This window comes from Macaca thibetana, chromosome 12, assembly GCF_024542745.1.
Source record: "Macaca thibetana thibetana isolate TM-01 chromosome 12, ASM2454274v1, whole genome shotgun sequence".
Taxonomy (NCBI): Eukaryota; Metazoa; Chordata; class Mammalia; order Primates; family Cercopithecidae; genus Macaca; species Macaca thibetana.
Genome location: NC_065589.1, coordinates 111,804,701 through 111,829,047, shown reverse-complemented (window position 1 = coordinate 111,829,047; position 24,347 = coordinate 111,804,701). Strand labels below are relative to the sequence as shown.

At 36.5% G+C, this 24,347-nt stretch overlaps 1 protein-coding gene across 1 annotated transcript in view; it reads right to left on the bottom strand.

Annotated features, from left to right (window-relative positions):
• Nucleotides 1-23,970, bottom strand: part of DPP10 (dipeptidyl peptidase like 10) — a 1,406,192-nt gene extending 1,382,222 nt beyond the window's left edge. Inside the window, exon 1 of the mRNA XM_050751763.1 lies at nucleotides 23,451-23,970. Coding sequence (XP_050607720.1) covers nucleotides 23,451-23,510 — 60 coding nt within the window. The 5' untranslated portion in view covers nucleotides 23,511-23,970. The remainder of the gene's footprint in view (nucleotides 1-23,450) is intronic.
• Nucleotides 23,971-24,347: the final 377 nt, after the last annotated feature.

The following is a 24,347-nucleotide window of genomic DNA, read 5'->3' as shown; positions in this document are numbered from 1 at the left end:
AGCTAGATGGAAGGAATACATTTTAACGTTCTATACCATTGTAGGTGACTTTAATTAACAACATTTCTTGTATGTTTTAAAATGCCTAGAAAAGCAGGTTTTGAATGTTCCCAACTCAGAGAAATGATAAATGTTTGAAGTGATATGCTAATTACTCTGATTTGATCATTACACATTGTATACCTGTATCAGAATATCACACTGTACTCCACAAATGTGTACAATTATTATGACTTATTTACAAATAATAATAAAAGCAAAAAATACTTTATGGTTTTAGGTTGAGTTATTTAAAAAAAATTTTTATGTTCAATCACAGAGTAAGCCCATTGAAAAGATCTTATAGAGTCAAATTCCCAGGGCTTGGTGATAGGTTGGAAATGAGAAGCAAGAGAAAGGTGAGCTTGCCGGTATATTGTTTTTTAACATGTGCTCCCCTAACCTGTTCGTGCACTTTGTGATCTAGGTATCAGGAAGTGCTACAGCGGCCATTTGCTGGGAGCAGGGAAATTATATCAATAGGATGAGCCATTTTCAGTGTAGAAGGAATAGAAAAGCTCCTCAAAAAGGCATAGAAATGCATTGCAATAGAAATGATGGATGCAAGGTAAGGAGTTCCACTGGGAAAAATCAGGAGAGGCTGAAAGAAAATGTGGGACACAAGGGGGAAAAGCAAGTGTGCACTAACATTTACTGGGTGCTACACTATATCAGGCCCTGTGCTAAACACTTTTTACGTGTCCTTCTAATAACACCTAAGACATGTCGACTATATTGTCCTCATTTTATAGGTGAGAAGGCTAAAGTTCAGAAAACTTAAGTTACTTTTCTACATTCACACAACCAGGAAATGTTAAGAGCAAAATTTGAACTGAGGTCTCTGAACCCAATGCCCATGATTACTGTACTCTATATGGAATGCAATAGTTCCCCTCCAGTCCTGGGCATGCTCAGGTGTTTAGATGGTTAGAGATTTCTGTGTCACAGCTCTGACAGACACAGTGGTCATTTTATGGAGAATGGGGAAAAACTAACATAATGAGTGGCATGCCACATATAGCAGTTCTTTTCAATACACTATAATGCATATTTATTTATTTATTTATTATTTTTTATTTTTTTGAGACAGAGTCTCACTCTGTCATCCAGGGTGGATTGCAGTGGCACGATCTCATCTCACATCAATCTCTGCCTCCTGGGTTCAAGTGATTCTCCCGCCTCAGCCTTCCAAGTAGCTGGGATTACAGGCATGAGCCACAGCTCTCGGCCATTGGACAATTATTTAGAGTAACAGAAATGAATACGATTTGCTCTAACGATAAGTGGAATAGTTCCGTATAGTAGAGGATATAACCATGGACAAAAAGAGGATAGAAATACAATTAAAAAATTAAAAACCTTTGTTCTGTTAAGGACACTATTAAGAAAATGAAAAGATAAGTCACAGACTAGGAGAAAATATTTGCAACTCACATATTTAATAAACGATGTGTATCTGAAATATTTCTTTAGAAAACCTCTTACAAATCAAAAATAAGAAAATAAATAACCCAGTTAAAAATGGACAAAATAACTGAACATACTCCCCACCAAAGAAGATATACAGGTAGCAAATAAGTATATAAAGAGATGCCCAGCACTATTTGTAATTAGAGAACTGCAAATTAAAACAACAAGATACCACTTCATGCCTATTAGAATGACTGAAATCTTAAAATAAAAAATGACAATATCCATACTGCTGGTGAAGCATTCCTCTTCATTGCTGGTCAGAATGCAAAATGGTATAGCCACTTTGAAAGACAGTTTAGACTTACCATATTCCCCATCAGTTTCACTTTTAGGTATTCACTCAATTGACTTGAATTTATGTCCACACAAAACCTGCACCTGAATGTTTCTAGAAGTTTTATTCATAATTACCCCTAACTCAAAGCAACCGAGTTCTCAGAAGGCGAACAGATAAACAAACAGACATATCCACAGATAATATTACTTAGCAATAAAGTAGAATGAGCTATTAATCCATGCCACAATGTGAATGATTCTTAAATGCATATTACTAAATGAAAAAAAGCCTATCTGAAAAGGCAACATAATCTATGATCTTATTCATATGACAGTCTTGAAAAGGCAGAAATATATGGACAGAAAACAGATGAGAGATTTCAAGGGGTTTGGGGAGGGAGACAGTTGACTAGGTAAAGCACAGGAGATTCTTTTAGGGTGGTGAGAGTATTCCACATAGTACCACAGTGATGAATACATGACACTGTATATTTGTCAAAATTCACAGAACTTTACAGAGCAGAGAATACATTTAACATATGCAAATTTAAAATACCAGTAGATTGAAAGATCCCAGGATGAAATGCACACTGACAAAAAGATCTAACTGTATGCTAAGTGTACAGCATAACCTCGCTGAAGAGGTTGGGTTAAAGAACTGTTGACCTGAGTAACTTTGGAAATGATTGGAAAGCAGAAGATAAAAGGGCAAAGGAACTGCACATAAGCACTGTCCTCTAGTTGGTAAAGCTATTTTTCAAAGGAACATAACTTACCAATCCTGAAGCCACTCTTCATGTACGTATACCTGGATGGAGAAAGTAAGTAAATGAACCAATAAGAGTAAGATCCCATTTTCTCAGTTTTCAAATGGGAGGTTACAGACAAGCAAAGGATCCATGTGGTACAGTATTAGAGTAGGAAACATCATTGTGAACTCATGCTTAAATATTTAATGTGGACACAGATGGATGACTATTGAAATAATTATAGATATGTATACATACATGGGTTAGTATGCACACATAGTCCACTGAGAGGGCCTAGAAGCAATGAATCCCCTGTAGCGACTGGCACACCCAGATCTTGGTTTCAAAAGCCATTCTCCAATGAAAGAAACCAGAGTCCTTGGGGAAATTGTTGATTCTAGGTCCAAGACAGAGAATATACAAGATAATCCTCGAGTTTATTATGGTATCACAAATTAAGGAGATGCTTACAAAACAAAAATGATAGGCTTAGGCTGAAAGTATGCAGGAGCGAAGTGATTCAATAAGTATGTGATTGAATAAAGTCAACAGGGGGAGGGAGAAGAGGAAGAGATGGATGTCTGAATAGAAGAATTTTAAATAATTTATGTTGATACCTGCCCTGTCTGAAGGAGATAGAGAATAATTTCCCACCATGTAAGGGTAGGCTGTGCCTACTATTGCTGCAGAGAGTATGGTGTGCAAAGTAGGGGGGGAAGAGCATTTTGTAGTGGAGACACCTGAAACACTATCTTGGCCAAGTGATCTAGGTTAACAGCATCAGTGATAGTCACGTTGATAGCATAGACCCTTGTTAGGAAAAGAATTGAAGAGTATATCCGTTCTGAAGTTTTCCTCCCCAAAGCCCATGACCCCAGTCTAACTATGAGAAAAACATCAGATAAAAACCCACTTGAGGGACATTCTACAAAATAAGGGACCAGTCCTTCTCAAAACTTCCAAGGTTGTTGAAAAGAAACTCTGAAAAATTATCACAGTTCAGAGAAGGCTAAGGAGAAATAATGACTAAATGTCATGTGATAGAGGGGATCCTGGAACAGGAGGTTAGGGAAAAACTAATAAAGTTAAATAAAGTATAGAGTTTAGATAATAGTAACGTGCCACAACGTTTATTCCTCACTGTGACAAATGTACTATAGTAGTGTAAAATATTAGCAATAGGGGAAACTATGTTGGTATATGTGGGAGCTCTGTACAATCTTTGCAACTTGTCGGTAAATATCAAATTATTCTAAGACTTTAAAGTGTATTTTTTAAAACAGAAAATTACCTGATGTTACAGGATAATGTTTCATTCCAATAAAGCTCCATATCCATTTGCTTTGGTCACCCTCGTCAAGCCCTTTCTTGATATCACATTCTGCTCCAGTTTTCTCTCAACTGCGATGAATTTGAAGGAACATTGTAGCGCTTCGTTTCAATTCAGTAGAGACTTCTGTATCTTAGACGATCGAGGCCTCATTATTTCCTACCTCCTAACCAGCAGCTCCACGCAGCTCTCGTCTCCCTCCCTCTCTCCACCTGTCTCTTTTTCATTTTCCATTCTTCTTATAGCTAAAGGTTGAAGCTATCTTCTATCATATTTGGTATGTACCAGGTACTTGTATGTTATTTCTAATCCTCCAATTTCCGGATGAGAACACTGAGCCCCAGACTGTTTAACATGTCCCAGGCTCGGAGGCTTTTAAGTGCAGATAGCTGATCAAAATGAAAAGCAAGCATTTGTCTCCGAAGAACAGGCCCTCTACGCCAGCAAAACATTACTCTATCTTTCTTAAAGCCTTCTAGGTCTCCTTTCATCAAGTATGTAATGCAATATGATAAAGAGGAGGCTGGTCTTAAAAAAGGAGGCTGGTCATTATTGGAGGCAAGAGAGTGTGTGGGAAACGCTGATTGGTGGAGGGAGCCAGGTAATCAAATCCTAAGTAAAGGCAACCTTGAAAAACCGCAACCATGGTAAACAAAATTGTTCTCTCCTGGTGAACCAATGGGATCAGGAAAGAATTTGCAGGCTTGGCGCCTCTCTTTATTTCCCCCTCCAACAAAGATGGCTCAAAAGGAGCATTGTTAAGAGTGTTTTGCTCACTCAGCAATGAGGCAAGCTCATTAAGAGACTGGGGCTGTGCCAATGGGGGCTTGCAGGGGTAGCCAGTTCCTAACTTCACAGGAGCTCACCTGCTGAAAATCATAAGGAACGCAAATGCTAACCATTCAGATGAAGCTTAAAATTGATGACTTTAAAGAGATTGAATAAACTCTTTATGTTACAATCTGGCATGTGCTTTTAATATTAACTACTACATATTTTATAGACTCTATTTGTTGCCAAGCACTAAAACAAACATTAAGATGCTTTTGCCTTAACTGGTACTATGAGTGCTTCCAAAACCGTGGGTATAAAAAGCGGCATAAAACACATCATAATCATGAAAATCATCTGCATTAAACTCACATTTGCCATGAATGTGGCAGTTATTTTTCATCTACAAACAATTATATCACAATTACTTACTCTCTGTTAGGAAACATTTCATCAAAAATTCTCATTTAATTGACATAAAAATGCATTTTGTTCCGAGAAAAACATAATCTCTAATTTGTACTAATTAAAGAAATAGGCATTCTGAATTAGTGAAAGGCTCATATCTATTGAAAAATATGCCTCCTTATTAGTTTATATGCAGAAAGTAACACAAACCAAGTTACAAAGCTTACAGTAGGTAAAGAAGGGCCTAAAAAATAGTCCTATAATGAATAAACAAAAGTAATGCACAGTGTTCTATATTTTCCATTAAGTGGAGACCAGAAAAAAATTTGTGTCATAAATAACTTAAATGTACACCTTGTGTTATCCTGTTTAAATTGTGAATTTACTCAGTAATTTTTTTCAACTATGCAGTTATAATAGGCATGTCTAAATCATATACTCAGAATTATCACCGTTCAGACAAAGGAGCTTTTTCTCCAGGGAGGAAGTAATTTTAATTAAACCCTAGCTATTTCAGCTAATCTGAAATTATATACAAAATATCTATAGATTTTAAAAAGTCAGTACTATACCAAAACACAAGAAAGGATTGAAACATTACTAGTACTGATCATTTTATATGTCAGTTTCCAAAAATACTTTTTTAGAAAAGCAGACATTTGAACACAAACATATGCTCTTAGAACAGATAGATGATAGATAGATAGATAGATAGATAGATAGATAGATAGATAGATGATTAATAGATAGATAGATGTCATCCCAAATGCATTTGGTTGCTATGGAATGATTTTCAGAAAGTAAAGTATTCTATTTGTTTTCATATCCAGCCCCCTTATCATCTCAGCATATTGCTAGTTATAATGTGTAGAGGAAAATAGAAGACATTTTTCGTGGTCTAACATACCTTGGTAGATGGTTTGTAAGAAGATTTCAGGTAATGAAAAGGGCTTTAATGTCACTGTACCCTCAGCACGTCATGTCCACCCAGGAATACCCTGTCACCACATGGACCATAGCAGCCAAGCAAGTTCCCCAGGAATGGATGGCAGGGGTAAATCACCATGATAACAGGACATAACCCTCTTTACTACTACTCAAGAAAAATAAAAAACATAGCTACATTAAAATAACAGAATAAGTTCTTGCAGTAAGTCACATACAAAAATTGAAAAAAAGTATTGAAACAAAGATTCTATAGTAAAACTGTAGTATTCAAATGGCAATACCTTATAATAAACTCGATGATTATCTGTTGTTATTTAATTTAAATTGTTTTTATCCTTTTTGAATAAAGCATAGCTCACCATGAGACTTCTTGTAATACAGAACAGATAATTCCCTTTGAGATCCCAAACTGACCCCATCAGTTTTGCATGTATTAAGGAATAAGGAAAATCCAGGGAAGATGAAAGGAAAAAAAATACATGATTTTCCCAAGTCTCACAAAATTTTTTGACAGTAGTCTCTGTAAGTAGACTTTGTATAGCTCTTTCTAAACTGTGACATGTTTCTTACCCCTAGGATTGTCATGTAGCATGTGATAATAGCATGGACCACTGACTGATATAATCAGTGATGGGGATACTACCAATTTAGAACCTTAGAATAAAATCTGTCCTGGCATAATAGCCAGATCACTGTTTACATCTTCTAGTAGTACGTTACATGCTGCATGTCAGTGTCCTGCTGGACAAGAGAAGAAGGTCACAGCAACTGTAAGAACATGCATGATATAGGGAATGGCAACCATGACGAACCCAACATCTTCAACTCTCATTCTGCAAACTATTCTTCAGCTCGTTTTGTGTTACACATTCCTTAACATTTTTTGAAATTTACTTAATTGATAAAGATTGTAGCAATTTGCCTATATTATTCTCCTCTTTCTAAGACCCATATTAAGAATATAATAAAATATTTGTCAGAAGACATTCAGGTAAATATTCTAATTTATCCAGATTGTATAAAACTATTTTAGATCTAAAGTATCAAATACTGGGTATAACCTTCAGTAACACATTAGGATTTCTTTTTTAAAGTTTTCTTTAATACATAAGGCAAAATTCTTTCAGAAATCCTTAGTTCTGTATAAGTAACAATCAAATAAGATGGCATAAATTCCATTAGAAGCCTACAAATCCACTTAAAACTGGGTTTATAATAGGGACAAAATAAATCACATTTTTAAATATCTAATTTATAAATTCTACTGGCTTACTACAGTGAGAATTTGATTCTTATCAGAGTGATTTAGTCTTCATATCTCATTTCATATTATTTTGCCTTACTGTAGTTATAGTTTTGTTGATGTATTCATTTTAACACCTGTTTCCCAATAACTCAGAGATGATTGTGAAATTGGCCAAGATAACCTTCAATATTGTATTGACTTTTATTAATGATCTCTTCAATAGTGCATTTGCTTTTATCAATGACCCCTCAAAAAAAAGTAGTAATAATAATGAAGCTGGTGATTATTTATTTTAAAAAATACTTTGCATGTATCATGTCATTTGATTGCCATACTGTAATATAGAGAACACTTTTATCCTATCTAACAGATGAGAAAAGAAGGTTCAGATGATTTTGAAAACTTGCCTCAGATAATATTGCTAAAAGCAACGAGCTGGAATATGAATTGAGGCAGTTTGATTCCAAAGCACACATTGTTAGCAAGGATATAATATTGCCTCCTGAAATAGATGGTATGCCTTTGGCTGACAAAATATGCATATGTCAAAATTTTCAAGTTCATCTTCTTTTAAGAAAATAACTAGAGCAGTCAACCTCTTTATTTAAAAAAATCAATCTCAAAATATAGAATTTTAGATTTCATTTCATGACAGGCAAATAGGAGAGAGATGAGTGGTCAAGTTGTGATTCTTCCACCCTGAGATGATTTCCTATTTTATGAAAAAGGGTAGAGTGAGAAGTTCCTAGATTAACATAGAATTTGAAGATTGCCAAGCAAGATGCTATCAGGATGAGAATTCAGATTCTCAAGAACGGGGTACTATTTGTGAAGGCTTTGCCAGGGAAGAAACTCTGGCAAAATAGCACAGGATAGCCTGGAAGAGTGAAATATGGAGGCAAGAAGATGACTGTTCTGGAAAGAGATCAGGAATGGATGATGAAATGGCCTTTTTGAGTCTCAGTTCCTGTATTTTTCTACCTTGTTGATTTTCAAATTTACCCTGCAGCCTCAGCCTGCCTTACCCTTGAAAAGAGACTTCCAACAGCACATAAGGAATATTGTTGTGCTGCTTTCTGGGTTAACGCTGGTCTGTCTTCTGTTCCAAGCAGGCATAGAGGAATAATTCAGAGAACATTATTTGTTACTATTTTAAAAGGAACACTAACCATACTCGGCATGGGATAGTGATAGCTGTGCTACTTTGGCCAAGACAGGAGTAGGAATAGGAGCAGAAATGCAGGAGCGTCCTTCCTGCTTTGCCTCTCCCTCGATACCTAAGTGTTGGGGCCTTGCAAAGCATAAAATAAAAACCACTTGTTATAGAGAAAAGAGACAGGGTATAGAATGTTATTCAAGGGATATAAGTATCAGTTCTTCCATGTGATTTGGGGGCAGACTACTAACTCTCCGCCCAAATTCCTCCATCTGTAAATCCTGATTGACAAACGCTGCGTCCTCTGAGTGTTCTTTGGGTGGCTCAACCATCCTCAGTTTCAGAAAGGCCCAAAAATAGACTGCTGCAGTGGCTCCCAATTCACAGAAGCCATGAGACCAGGATGACCCAGACCTACTCCTAGTCTCAGACTTTCCTCACCTGCAGCAACAGCTACCATTTAAGCCAGTGGTTCATTCTGCTCCCAAGAGGACACTAGCAATGTCTGGAGGCCCTTTCATTGTCACAACTGGGGAAGGGGCTACTGACTGGTAGATGCCAGGGATGCTGCCAAACATCCTTCAATGCCCAGGACAGCCTCACAACAAAGAGTGGTCTGGCCCAACATGTCAATAGCGCTGAGGTTGAGAAATTCTAAGTTAGAGCAAGTGAAACAAAATGGACACAGTTATTTGTATTGACCAACACAGTCTGTGTAAGATACAACAGACACAGGGTCTGTTCTCTCCTGAACATTAAGATTGAACCCAATTTTTATTTATATACCCAAGTCTACCCTCCTTTATCTTACTCTTGGTCTACGCCACAAACTCATCTCAAACTCTTTCTCGAACCTTCTCCCTAGATGGAGCTAGATCAGGCATAGATAGCATCACTCTTATTAACTGTTTTCTAAATTTGTCCATGGCTTTCTTATTGTGGCATTGGCAGCAGAACTTGGACTCTATAACCACAGTATCCAGGAATAGACCACACGCACTGTAATATGATATTTGTTGCTATCTTTGCCCCACTTTATGCTGGCTTCATATCTGCCCTTGGCTTATTGTACTCTAGTGATCTCTAGAACATACGCTACCTCTTATGCCCTATTTTAATGACTGGGAAAAATTTAGCCCAGTACTTTAAATGCCTGAAATATTTTGTACGTGTAATCACAACCACTCTCTTAAGCAGTTGCCTTTCCAAAATGTGTTGCAATTTATAAAACTGTACAGTGTATGTATACTTCATTATACACTGCTATTTTTATTTCACAACATACATTTCCTTCTTCATTTTATCATATCCTGTCGATAATAAGTATGTGCGTCTTATAGGACTGTGGTTGACATTCAATACAAAAAAAATCTAAAATGTTTTGCAAATACTTGAATCCTATGTGTATTCCTGACATGGTTGTTATTGCTAATATTCTTACCCTGACCCTGGCTAGACCAAGATAGTTACAGATGCCTCTGCCTGGGCCTCTAATGTTAAGAAGTTACTAATCCAAATGGACTTAAAATCACCGGCCATCCAGATTTGTGCAAACTTGTCCTTATTCCTCAATGTTCCATCTCTCCCAGACCCTAAGCTATCCTTTGAAATTAGTTTATGGTGTTATATCCTGCTTAGTATTCCCATTAGATGCACTTTCTGGATTCTCTACTGTTTCTCCTGCCTCACTGAGGTCTGAGTTCCCAGTTCTGATGTTTCCAGGTTGGCCTCATCTTACAGTCTCCATTAGTAATATATGATAAGGACTTGAGTGGGGTGATGACTGTGAAAACGTGAGACTTTGAAAAGACCCATCTGTCAGCATATAATGATTGTGTGGATAGTCAAGTGCCGGTATATTTTAGAAGTAAGTACCCTTAAGTTAGATATTGTCACAAGCAGTATTGCCATGTGGTATGATGCAATGGGTTTGAACTAAGGAATCAAAGCAGGGCTGGGTAGTGGGCCCAGTTCTACCTCTTTTGTATTCAAAAAATTAAGCCCTTAAAATTTTTTGGTAAAATGAGAATAATGTCTATCTGGAAATATTAGAAGAAATACTGAATACAGAGGGCTAGATGAAGATCAGCTGTTTAGCTGTTGAATTTTACTACTTTACTAAGCAGGAAAATGGTAAAAAGTAAATGAATTTGTGGGTATGAGACTTTCTGGCACAGAGTAGGTGCTTAGAAGATATTTTCTTCTTATTACAGAAAAAAGTAACTTCTCCAAACTTGAAATCACTTTAAACCTTTTCAGCCAAACTCCAATGAAATAACTTAGCAATAAGCCAACTACAGCTGTATTTACCTTTTTTTTTTTTTTTTTTTTTTTTTTTGAGGCAGAGTCTTGAACTGTCACCCAGGCTGGTATGCAGTGGCGTGATATCTGCTCACTGCCACCTCCGCATCACAGGTTCAGGCGATTCTCCTGCCTCAGCCTCCCATGTAGCTGGGACTACAGGCATGCAACACCACGCCTGGCTAATTTTTGTATTTTCAGTAGAGACAGGGTTTCACTATGTTGCCTAGGCTGATCTGGAATTCCTGACCTCAGGTGACCCATCCACGTCGGCTTCCCAAAGTGCTGGGATTACAGGCGTGAGCCACTGGACCCAGCCTGTATTTACATTTTTAAAACCCACCTCTTATATCTTCTATCTTATTGTCTTAAATACATATGCCACCACCCCCAACACACACACACACACACACCCACCCACAAAATAGAAATAAAATCCCTTGAAAAAAACAAGAATGTATTTAGCTACCTTTCTTATGGTGATATCGTCTTCTGGAATAAAAGCCATGTGATTATATATCAAATAAAATGAAACATTAATACTATGAAAGAATATTCCGGAGCAGTAACATAGCATTCCCCACATTGGATGGCCTTCACTCACTCATTTATTTAGCAAGTTCTTTTTGAGACTTCATTCCGTGTCAAGAATAATGCTAGACACTGAAGTCACAATGACAAATGAGAGGCTGCCTTGGCTTCTAGGAGCTTGCAGTCTAGCTGTGGATTCAGTATATAGTGGAAGGTAGACAGGGTAGGAAAGAGAGTGAAGGGATAGGATAAACAAAGATAAATAGACATAAATGTGATGTTGTTTGCAGGGGGAGGGAAGGACAAAGCAAGTCATCTTCCTGAGGCTGGAAAAAAAAAAAAAAAAAAGATTGAGAAATCTTGCAAGATGAGGCAAATTCCCTGTGAATTCAACCCAAATGAGGAGTGGTAACTACCAGGCAGATTAAAAGGAACAGGAAGCATTCTCATGAGAGAAAACAGGAAACTTCAACTGAGAGGCTTCAAATAGCAGGGAACCCTGGGTAACAAAACTGGTTCCTTAGCTGGTGGAAACCTGAGAGTTAGGAGACTCTCACATAGGAGGCAGAAAGCATGAACAGTCAGCTTCGGTTTTGTAGCAAGCTTATCTGAAGTCAAGCATGATCTCCACCTCTTACAGTCTGGGTGACCTTGGGCAAATTAATGTTTTCATCTATAAAATAAGAACAATAATTACTACTAAGTCACTGTAGGAACTAAAGATAGCTCATAAAAGTACCTAGAAAAGTGTCATGGTTTGGGCACTTAACAATGGTAGCGATGAGATAATAATGATGATTACCCCAATGATGGTGGTGGTGGTAACCTCCCTTATCTGAGTACTTTCACATATGGCACCATTTGGAGCATTCTTTTCTCTCCCGATTCTTCACCAAGCTGCTATTGCTTGCCCATTAAGTTTCAGTTCAAAGATCCAAACTCATCTGTCAGTTGGAGTGAAGAGCCCCTTCTCTGCTGTCTCAGAACACAGTCTTCTTGCCTCTGTCATGACACTTTTCATATGCTATGGTCATCAATGACTTACTTTTCCTTGCTTTTCTCCTTCATCCCAAGCAAGGAGAGAAGAGAAAAGGCGTCGGACTGTAAGGTTTTTAAAGACAGGCTCTGTGTCCTATCCCTTTTGGTTTCCTCATTTGTGTAACACAGTATCTATTGTATATCCAATTAACATTTGTTGAATTAACGTATGGATAGACAAAATAACAGAATACACAATTTAAAAGGCTCGTTTATAAAATGAAACCATTTAGTACAAGGATTTCGATAGTGAATATAGCAAACAAAAGTCAAAGATCAAAGTATTTCTTTGGAGGGGGAATGGGTTTTGCTCTGGTATGTCTTTAGGTGGGTGCGTGCTCATCCCAGTCATCACAGTGTCAACTGTTGCACATGTAACCACAATCCTCATGCAACTCCTGTAACATTTGGGTGTTACAATGAAGGTTTAAGAACAATGCTCCTGACTGTATACAAACTTCAAATCCCTAGAGGTACCAGAGAAGAGGTAATAGTGATAGGCCCTGAGAACCTTAATTATTTGATGAAGAATACCACCATTATTTTGTTTCATGCTCCCCAAATAGAAGAAAGTCCAATGACATGTTAGCAAAGAAAAAAGAAATAAAGGAAAGAAAACACAATGAAAATTGATTGGATACTGAGTCATTTAATATGAAAGGAGATGAGACTTCTTTCTACATGCCCTTTTGCTGAACCGTGATCAAAGAAGCTCTGCTATAAGGGGAGCAATCAGGAACAATGTTATATTTTAAATTAATACACATTTTTTGAAAGTGTGCTTGGACCATGGCATTGCCTATTTTTCACAGTGTGGTGCACATCATGTGTCTATCAGATTCTAAAATCTATTTTGCTGATCCCTGTGGTAGGTATTTTTTGTCTTCTACCTTCAAACTGTCCAATCTCCCTGATTGTTTTCAACAGAATCCAATATTTACTTGTGCTACCTACTTTTCTATTTTCTCCACTCAACCCTGTGGATCATCAAGCAATTAGATAAGGAATTGGTGCAGGATTTAGTTCTAACCAACAAGAGTTGTGGGGTACTCTTTCTTAAAAAGAACATCAAAGAAAGAAACCACTCTTTGTCTACTGGACATTGTCAGTTGTCATGTCTGCAGACCAGTTATGGAATTGAAGAAACCATGTAATCACCATGACAGAAGTTAGTTTGAGAAAAACAAAGCAGAAAGATGCAAAGAGGCTGGGTTCTAGGCCATGATATTTGGGCATCAATTTAACTGACCCTGGAGGTGTTCTACTAAGGGACTTTTTCTGTTTGGGAAATTATAATTTCTTAATCTTTTAGCCAATTTATTTAACTTTTTCTGTTATTTTCTGATGCTTTCAATGAAAAGCATCTCAATTAATAAAATCTATATGTTCTTTAATTTACCCCAGATCTCAAAAGACCATGATCATGAGTGTGGTTCCTGTTTAAAGGAGTGAATGGACAATGCTCATGTTTGCCTATTTTTCCTTTCTAATTCTCAGCTTTCTTGTCTGCAAAATGAGAGTCTAGACTAGGATATCTCTAAGAAATATTTAAAGTTGTATGATTATAGAAACACAGCACATCAAATGCACTTTAATTTTTCCTGTATCCTCTTGAAAATGGTGCCAGCCATCAAGAGAGATCACCCCCAACCCCTTGGAACTGATCTTTCAAAAAACACAAGGTATCTTTATTAAAGACAACATATAGCATATGTAATCGGGAGAATAAGGAAGAAAATAATCATCATATCTCTACACCTGAAATTTCCAGGTATTCTTCAAGATTATATACAATGCTATTAACAGAAGCCATTCATGTATTACTAGGCGTTGTTGAAATAATGAATCAGCAACCAATATGCAAGAGAATGATTGTCAGTATATTATTTTCAAATATTAAAGAGGAAAATGTCGGTACAGCTAAATGATTGGCATTAGTCAAAAAAGACACTTTTAGATTATAAGGCTACCACTTAATTAGTATTTAAAGACCATCTATTAAGCTATTAATAGCCTTCAAGAAAGTGGGTGGTACCTTTCTAAATGAAGCTAATGAACAAATCTTTTGTTCTTGTTAAGATTTACCTTCTGTAAAGCCTGTCTGGCTAATAATAACATCTTATATTTGGATTATCCTGAAAGACGGACCAGGGACGTGTTACCATCTTTACATTTTACTTGAAGACACAAACCTCAGGAATGTTTCCCAGGGTCATAGAACTGGGTCCTGAATTTACATCCCAAGATCTTGTCCCTGCACTATTTGCATTTAAGTTTTGCTGTCGGAGTACAGCCAAATCCTGAAAAATAACGCAAAGTCCAGCTCCCTGTATGCATTTTCAGCCTTGCTTCTCACCCCTCCCAATCATTTACCCTTTGTAATCTAGTTGGTCTCAACTATTAAGGGCTTTCATGACAGTTGCATTGCCTTTTTTCTTCCTCTTTGCACATTTTCTCTGTTTCTGAACTATTTCCTTTTCCTTTCTTTATCAATCTAACTCCTATGTAGAGTTCTGACTTGGATTTTGTGAACGCCCCCCTTCCCACCGATGACAAACCTAAGTATTTATCCCACTTAATACTCATCACTTTACATTGTAATCATATCAATTTATATCATAGCCATGCTCTTCAAAAACAAAAGCTATCGCCCTACTCACATTTGAATTCTCTTTCATGAAATATTGAATAACCGAAACAATGAGAGAACAAGTCCAGTGCTCTATTCCTCACACCATGCTGTGCTCACTGATCATCCGACAACAGTTCGTGAGTTTGTTCTTTCATTCTATTTTATTTCCTTCAGAGGATATACCTAAAGGAAAAATTTTGCCATAGCTATCCATCCTTGATCAAAAATGCCTGCCTTGCATCATCTCTCTGTCCTAATTCTTCCACTGAATCAAAAAAACGAAAACAAAAACAAAAAACAAATAAATAAAGGGCCAATCTTTAAATACAATAAGTAATTTTATGCTATGTACTTTCCATTAAAATGAAGTGGAACTCATTTTTCTTAGGGCAGAATTCTGGAAACCAGAGTTGGGAGAAGTGGTGCTTTTCAGTCCGTCAGCAATGATTCATCTTGGAAATTAAGGTTTCTGGTTATAAAAAGCCTCACTAGAGTGCCAGAACAAACAGTCCCCTGGAAAGCCCTACCTACTGAAATCAGCAGTAACCTGTGTCTGCTATACTAACCCAAGCTCCAAAACAGAACGACAGGGTTTGTCTCTGTTTGGTCACAAGACTTTCTTAATGTAGAAAAATGCTCATAATGAAAACCTATTTTTTTTACTTACAGAAGCCACTTATCCTCGAGAGAAATAGCACATTGTTTTCACAATCCCTGAGGAACCTTGTTATTTCCTTCAAATGTTGTTTGCATATTTCAGAGTAACAGGTTTAGTTCTGTTTAACTCAACAAAGACCAGTATATTTTTGAACTCAAAAGTCAAACTACATTTCTTGGGAAGACAAATGAATGTATAGCTTTCTTTGACTGTTCTTTTATTGAAAGAATGTTAATTGAGCACCTGCCATGTGCCAGATATTAGGACAGGTACTGAGATTAACAAAAGTAAAAAAAAAAAAAAAAAATCAGAGCCCCTTAATAGCTAGTAGAGAGACTCACATGGAAACAAATAATTATAACTCAAAAGATTAATTGTTATTCAAGAGGTGCAGAAGACTATATGAGAACACAGGTGATTAGGTAAGAACATAACAGTCTGACTAGGAGACTGTGAGAAAATGCTCACCGAGAAAATTCTGCATAAGATTTAAAGTAAGAATAGGAGTTTGCTAAAATAACCATTTTTGGGGTCTGGGGGATGGGGAAGGTATGTGAGGCAAAGGAAATATCAAGTCTAGAAGCACAGAGATAATATGAAGACTATATTTATTCCACGATAAAATTCCTCCTCAGTGCAACCATATGTACCATCATTGCAGCTACCCAGGTATTTTCCATTTTGGTAGCACAGCACTGGGATGAGTAACTGCATTTTTTTTACTGAATTAATCAGTTCTTTCAATGACATTTGAATCCAATCTTCTTCTTCCCCTACCTCTCTGATAAAGGTTCATGATGAAATCTTGCAGATGTTACTACAACATTAGAAGATACTTTTCATCCCCCTGGTGACTTCAAAATGAATTTTTATCATCATTATAGTTAATAATAATTGCAAATAAAATTCTCAGCTTTTATGTCATAAAAATTGATTCTCACTATTCAACTCTTTATGAAAATGTCGTATCCTTAAAAATTGCTGCTAGAACAAATCATAATACAAAGCACTTACATAGCATTTTTGTTTGGGCAGATAATTTAAGTTTATTGCCCTTCTGTTAGTGGGGAAAAATACTTAACAGGGTTAATTGCCTTCCCCAAGGCCACATGATTCATGTGGTAAAGGGAGAGTGAGAACTCAACTTAAGGATGCCCCTCTAAAGAAAAAGCCATCTGATCCACATTATATCCGTTTGCAGGTAGTAGTGTAGGCCATATGCATTTTACTTTTCTTCCCAGTGGTAACTATAAAAAACAAAGAAGAACATCAGAGTGCTATGAAGAATTTCCAAGAAATAAGCCCGTTCAGAGGTAATTTCCTTATTTCACAGTTTATCCCCCAGCTTGAATCTGGTTCTGCTAATGTAATATTATGCTGTGTCTGTCTGTGGAAGGCCAGATTTGTTCACAATTATTTATGTTGTTCCAGTTGTGTACTACTTCCAGTTATGCCCTACCAACCTGGCACATATCTAAGGGCCAAAGAACATTCATAAAGACAAGGAGAAATGCTAATGTGATGGTATTCCTCCCCACCATTGTTTGACGATTTTCAGATACAGCTGGCAAGAAGGGAGATATTTGTCCAGCACAATTTCTGGACAAAAAATTAGTATGATTCTAAATCCCTCTAGTTACCAAAATGTGTTGATTACCAGATGGTCCCAAACCAAAATCAGAGAACAAAACCATCAAAAGCCAAAATATCAGTATACTTCTCTGATAAATTTTCTATGAATTTAGAATAAAAAGCAAGGCCTTTAACCTGCTTACCTGTTGAGTAAGGTCTTACAATATTATTTAAGTCCTCTTAGAGCATCATCTCTACTAAATGACCTTAACAGTCATTAATAACCAACAAATATATATTTAATGCCTACTGGGTGAAAGGCATAGTATAAAGTAATCCCTGTGAGGAATAAAAGAGATAAACCTAATGATGAAATTTTGGCTCTCATAGAAGTCATGTTACGTAATAACCTTGAGTATCATTCTGAAGTTGTTTAGACCTCTTCTGTGATACCCAAACACAGACAGTTCTTACAAGCTGACAATAGCACGGGTGTGTCTTATTTTGTAATCCTTTAGCTCGGTGGTTCCAAAACATCAATATGCATCAGAATCACCTGAAGGGCTTGTTAAACCAAATATTGCTGGGCCCTACCCCAAGAGTTTCTGATTTAGTAGGTGAAGTCAGACGGAGAATTTGCATTTTTAATGGGTTCACAGGAGATGCTGATGCTGCTGGTCTAGGGAGAGCACTTTGATAACCACTATCTTAGCTTACTACCTCCATGCTTCTTTGTAGAACCATAATGTCTTTTCAGTGAGAGTTAGTAATTTGTCATCACAAATTTACCATCAAGAATGTCTTCACTAACTGACCAAAACATGAATTTCTAAAAAATTATTAACACATTACTTTTTCAAGGATAAAATAAATACTAAATATTTCACAAAACTGTTTAAATTTACCTCGAAATTTATATTATACGAGAATACTTCCTAAAAGTAAAAGTTGACATTCAAACACTATGTCAAATAAAAAAGAAACGTTTGATTTCATGAAGATATAAGCTATAAAATGTAAAGCTGGCCAATTATTATAGTTACTCTTTATTAAAAAGAAAAAAACTGTAATGCTTCATTTTTAAAACAGCTGAATTTATAGCAATTTGAAATAAATTGTCCTATAATTATTTATGATTTAAATACTTGACCATAAATGGAAATTGTAAATGGTGATAAATTTGTCATTAGCAGATGGTCCTATTCATGTTCATCACAGGCTGTGATTTTGCCTTAAGCCTATAAGGAAGCTGTGTCAGAATAATTAAAAATATGTAGACCATTGCTAAGAGAAAAAAATTTTCTCTCACACACATACAGTATCCTCATTTCTAATTTTTGTAAGTTTTTTCTTTTCATTTCATCATCTATCACCACTTAGAATGACTCATCCTAATGCTGAAGGAAAATCTGTACCTTGCTTAAATGGAAGTATAGAACTCACTGGTGAATTCAGTTGTTGTAGAGTTACCAGAGATAACTCTCTTTGGTGTGTATGAATCTATGTTGAGTCGATAATTTTATAAAGTTTCTTTTTATGTTTTCTTATGAGTAAAGTTCTTAGGATTAGGCCTAGGAAGACTCTCTAAGATAAGGTACAATATAGAAGTATGTAAGAATGTTTGCACTTAGAATTTCATATGCTGTAATAGTGAAACTGAAGAATCTTCCATTTTGCATATTGCAATGACACACAGAGGTGGATTTCTTGTTATTAAACCCTCCTTGCATTTCTAAATTTTTGTGGATGTAATTTATATGTTTAATTATGAAATACCCTTTAAGAATAACTTGCAATTCAAGTTCAAGTACTATGTGAAACACAGGTTTGTCAGCGTCCAGCATTTAGGTTAGGGGTATAGAATTAACAACAAGTGGGCCGGGCACAGTGGCTCACGCCTGTAATCCCAGCACTTTGGGAGGCTGAGGGGAGTGGATCATGCGGTCAAGAGATCAAGATCATCCTGGCCAACATGGTGAAACCCCATCTCTACTAAAAATATAAAAATTAGCTGGGCATGGTAGCAGGCACCTGTAGTCCCAGCTACTAGGGAGGCTGTGAGGCAGGATAATCACTTGAACCTGGGAGGCGGAGGATGCAGTGAGCAGCCTGGCAACAGAGTGAGACTCTGTCTCAAAATAAAAATAAAAATAAAAAAATAACAACCAGTGAGATTGCAATGCTATATTTCCAAGCCATCTCATCATGCCAATTCATGGCAATGTCACACTCCAAAATACCAATTTGCTAAAGAAATTATTTCCTAACCACCATGTTCCAAGCCTACAAACTTAACAATATATACTTGTAATAAGATTTTCATCCTCTTTTACTCCCTTATCTTCTGTTTCCTATGCCTCATTTGGCTGAGACTATGGATTAGAAGTAGCAAGGGGTAAGAAGTCTTTATTAGCACAATGACTCATCAATATTACAATATAAAAGGCAGAAAAAATCACCATGAAAAAGTTTGCCAGCTCAATATGTACTCTGAAGACAATGAAAATCTTAAAGATTCGTTTAAGTATAGTTTGTAAAAACTTGCAGTAGGGCTATGTAGGAAGTAACTAGAACTTTTAGACCTTGAGACGCTTTTCTAAATGGAAGTGAAAACCTGGGTGTGAAGGCGGTATTAAAATGAATCAGGCAGGTCTCGTAAAAAGGAAAGAGAGAGAGGAAGACTGGTCACTAAACGGGAAGCATAAAGAAATATTGTGTACTGTATTTCAGAGTTACCATATAAAATATAATACATATAATTCTTGATCCAGGAATTACCACCCCAGATAAGTTACTCACAATTTACAACTTCAAAAAGGATGAAGGATTTCCTCTACTCACTTTAGACACACATGGATGCTAGACTGATATTCAAATGTGAAAGAAATAAGAAAAAAATCTGCACATTTTAGAGGCAAAATTCTAACTTTGCAATTTGACTAGCAAAAGAAGTAAACCAAGACCAGAGATTTAGCTGAAAGGTTTAATTTACTTTCAGTGCAGCCAAGAGAAGCCATAACGGTGAAGGAAAAAATCAAGTTTGCTACCCATGGTGGGGGACATTCTTCAGAAATCACGTTTATAATAACCCAAAGATCTGTTCTCTATTTAGCATTCCCAGATAGTTCCTAAAATTTTCCATTATAGATCTCAGAGTAAAAGATTTTTTTAAAAGAGTATTGCTACCTTCACAGGAAGATTTGTAATCATATCAGGAAAAGCTTTACTCCTTTACAAGCTCTGAAATAGATGAAAGTTTTCAGAGTGAATTGCATTCAACATTTCACCCAAAGTGATCTGAGAACACACTTGGCACCCTTATTTGACTCCCTTTTCTCTCCCTTACTGGTTTTGATGATAGGAACATACCTGCCCAAGTATGCCAGGAAAAGTGTGTCAGTAACTGGCTGAGCTAAAGAATGGCCAGAATGACCAAAGCAAGTGTCAAGCAACCTGAACACTGTTGATCATCTTGTTCCATTATAACGTCTCCCAATTCCCTCTTTTCCAACTCTGACACATCATGGCCACAAACAGCCTTCATGGGCAACAATTGCTGAATTTGACCCACTATAGACTTCACCACTTCTTGAACTTCAGGTGGAGAAGAAAACACACATACACACACACAGAGAGCTGTTTTTTCTCCTCCTGCACACTTTTGGTCTTTACAGCTATTTCAGCAATGCATTTCATTTTTGTTCATGCCCATTGCATTCTTTTTAGCAGTAGTTTACTGTTGAGAGAAGAAATATTCAGCATTTACTATACTGATGGGGGAAAAGTTCCCTAGAGGTTATTACACTGAGCTTTGGGGGAAGTCTCTAGAGGTTTTTGAATTTCTAAAATGGATCAATCTGCAAGTTATTTATTTTCAGATCCTCAAAGTGAGTTATCATTATCTGCAGGTCAACCAGATTCCATGAGGGAGGGTTACTTAAAATTATCCGATAGTAACTTTAAGAGTGAGGAAAAAAATTCACTTTAAACAACCATGCTTGAAACTAAAATTCTAAAAGTTCAAAGAGTATTTTGAGCTCCAATGTCCCACAGCTTCCCAGAAACCTCTCATCTTAGAGTTTTTCTTTAGATTGTTATTGCATTTTGTTCATAGGCTAATGCATTACCTAAATATAGATAGCCATTTTTAGTATAAATTCCAAAAGCCATAAATGTTTCATAATTGAGCACATAATTTGAACTAAGAGAGCTTTTGCACTCATCCCTTTTTACTGTTGCAAATTGGAAAATACTCAAGTAATTACTCCCTTAATAGCTCAGTGCTTGCAACTATATATACTTTGTGAACATCACAAGCATTTTTTTTTTTTTGCTCCCCAGAGCAATATTAAAAAAGAATTTAACTTTTACAATTAACCAAATTACCCAAAGCTTTGATTCAAGATTCCTTCATTAAGCCATTAATATAATACATTGTTAAGTGGTGGGTTGTCCAATTTTTATGATGCTTTTCATTTCAATTCAACGGCTGCAGTTAGAAGGAAAAACCAGCATCTGCAAGATCAGCAAGATGATGTAAAACCCCTACACTAGAAGCATTTTTTTTTTCTGTTCCACAGTTTGTTTGTGGGCAGTCAATGCCAGAGCAATAATAAAGGAAGTGATTTGAAGTCTCAGAAAGTAGTAGTCATTTGTGCTTACTCAATAAAGAAAAGGGAAAATAAATGCTTGATTCCTGTGACCTCAAACTCTTAAACAGAAAGCCACTGGTTATGTTATGGCATTCTAGACATACTCAGCAGTAGGCAGCCAGTTTGTAACTCTATCCTACTTTAGACTTCAACACATACTTCCCACTAGAGCTTATATATCCCAATGTAGAGTGTCATGTATTTACTATTTTGACTTTGTTCAGTGGTGATATGCTTAGACTATTGATGTATGTGGGAAAATTGATACACAGAGGAAAACTTATATCCAAAAGCTCAACATTTTTTATTTCTAAACTTAAATACAGCACAGAAAATCTAACGCTGAAAAAGATTCTCATATCTTTGTTATTAGATATGGTATAAATTATCTGAATATGAGTTCTGCATGATTTCAGTTAACTCCCTATGTTTATGTGTGATGGGAATCTAAGTATGCATCATTTAATATACCCTGGAAACCCCATTGCTTTTAAAAGTCACTGCTAATAAATAGAGGAACATGTTTAGTTTATGGTTTATCTATCACTGAAACACTCTGGCAAAGGGTAGGTAAATTCATGAAGAAGAGACATTGTTGAAAATTATATTCCTTTTGTAATTACAGTCTATGCAATATCATTAAAGGCCTGAGACATAAACAAAATATGATGTAAATCATAAAAAGTCAGGCTTATCAAATTCTGGAATAGTAGCAAAAGGTATGCACTTGTATGTTAATGAGAGATTGCAGTAATTAAAGATGCCCTGTCAGGATATCACGTTTCTTTTTGTTTTTGTTTTTTTGTTTTTTTCATAAAAGAGTTTCAGACAAATCCATCACTTTCCCTCAAGATGCAAAATATCCACACAGATAATAATACAATTCAAGTAAATGGCAAAATAGAGTGAACTTTGATTGGAAGCCTGGTCACTTATAAATCTTCTTGGAAGTAAAAGCATCCCAAATGAAAACAAAGAGAATGGTATAAGCATGACTTGAAACTAAAACAGAAGAGTGAAATTGTGAGTTTGTTCTTTGCCTTTAACCATGTGCTGTCAGAAAAGCCTCAAATTTTAAACAACACCTGCATTAAAGAGTATCTCCAATCATCTCACTGGTTTTGAGTTACATGGTGATATAAATAAGGACATGTGATTTTATACTCTCTCTCTAGTCTTTCATCCTCTCTCACCATAATCACTTTAGTATAACCACCAGTTCAATGCTCACAATAAAGGATGAGCTTTTTTTAAAAAAAGGATAAGAGATCCAAAATTCATATGACAATGAAATTCTGTTTTCAGACTTGTAGTCAATTTGATGCTATTTATTTCTAGCAGTTTGCAAATTCTTCACCAGTTCTATCAAGAAAATTGGCATGGACTGGAAACTCTTCTAAACACTCACTAAACTTTCATCTGGAAATATACCACTGATAGATTCTCAGTAAAAAGAAGTCATCAGGATGAAAGAAGTGTTCAGTGGAAACTATTCTTTCCAGTCTACATACACATGCAGAGCCAAATGCTTTATTGTGATTCAACCTTCAATTCAAACTCAAATCAATAGGTATGTCCACTATCAGTACCTCTATCAATGCCCATGTGTTAGGCAGATGAATGAAGACACATGTGCAGAAGCAGAGGGAAGAAACAAAACCAGATCCTACCTTGATTGTTTTTGAGGGTTGACACTTGATGTGATGGGACACGCTGGCAGTTTGGTTCATGTTTCAGGACCCTGGACAGTACACAATCCCAGGCGGAGTTCCAGAATGAACTAGAGATCAAGTCTCCTCTATTGGACTTCAGTAGGGGCTGCTGCTGCTGCTGCTGCTGCTGCTGCTACTGCTGTTGCTTCTGCTGCTTCTGTTTCTGCTGCTTCCTCACTCCGGAGGCTGAAACGCTGTCAGATTGGAGGAATCTGTATCTCACTTAGCCCTAAATAAAGCATTTACTTGGTTCATCAGTCTCAAAGCTCTTGGCAATATGGAATAGAAAGCCAAAAACGGTTTAAATTCACTTGCAGTGTACCTTTTCAGTATGGAGATGTGACAGCTCCACAGTACAGCCAATGATCCTGGCTCTCATTCCCTTTTCAAAGGGACAAAAACCAGAAAACATACAGAGATCAATTGCAGTCCTGCAGTTTAAAGGGGCACTCTCAACTCCTCTGTCTCTCCAGATTATACTTTTTCTACTGCAAAATATTCCTCTCTCTCTCTCCCTCTCCCCACTCCAAACCCAGGTTTGTTTGTTTGTTTGTTTTTTTAGTCATAACATCCCCATTCTCTTACTAAATTTTATTCCTTCCTGGGTACTTCTTGCAACCAAAACACAAGTAAATGCTGTAGGGGGTGGAAAAAAACCTGTTGGCAGTTTCAGAATTTAGGGGTTTTACATCTGTAGGTTGAAGGACTGATATTTCTTATGGACATTTTTAAAATTTAGCCATAACAGCCAGCCAAGAGACTATCCTTTCTGTATGGTGGGAGAAAGCTTAAGGTATATTTTTAAAGTCTTCAAATACAATACTTATTGTAGTTTTTGGATATTGCACCAAAGCA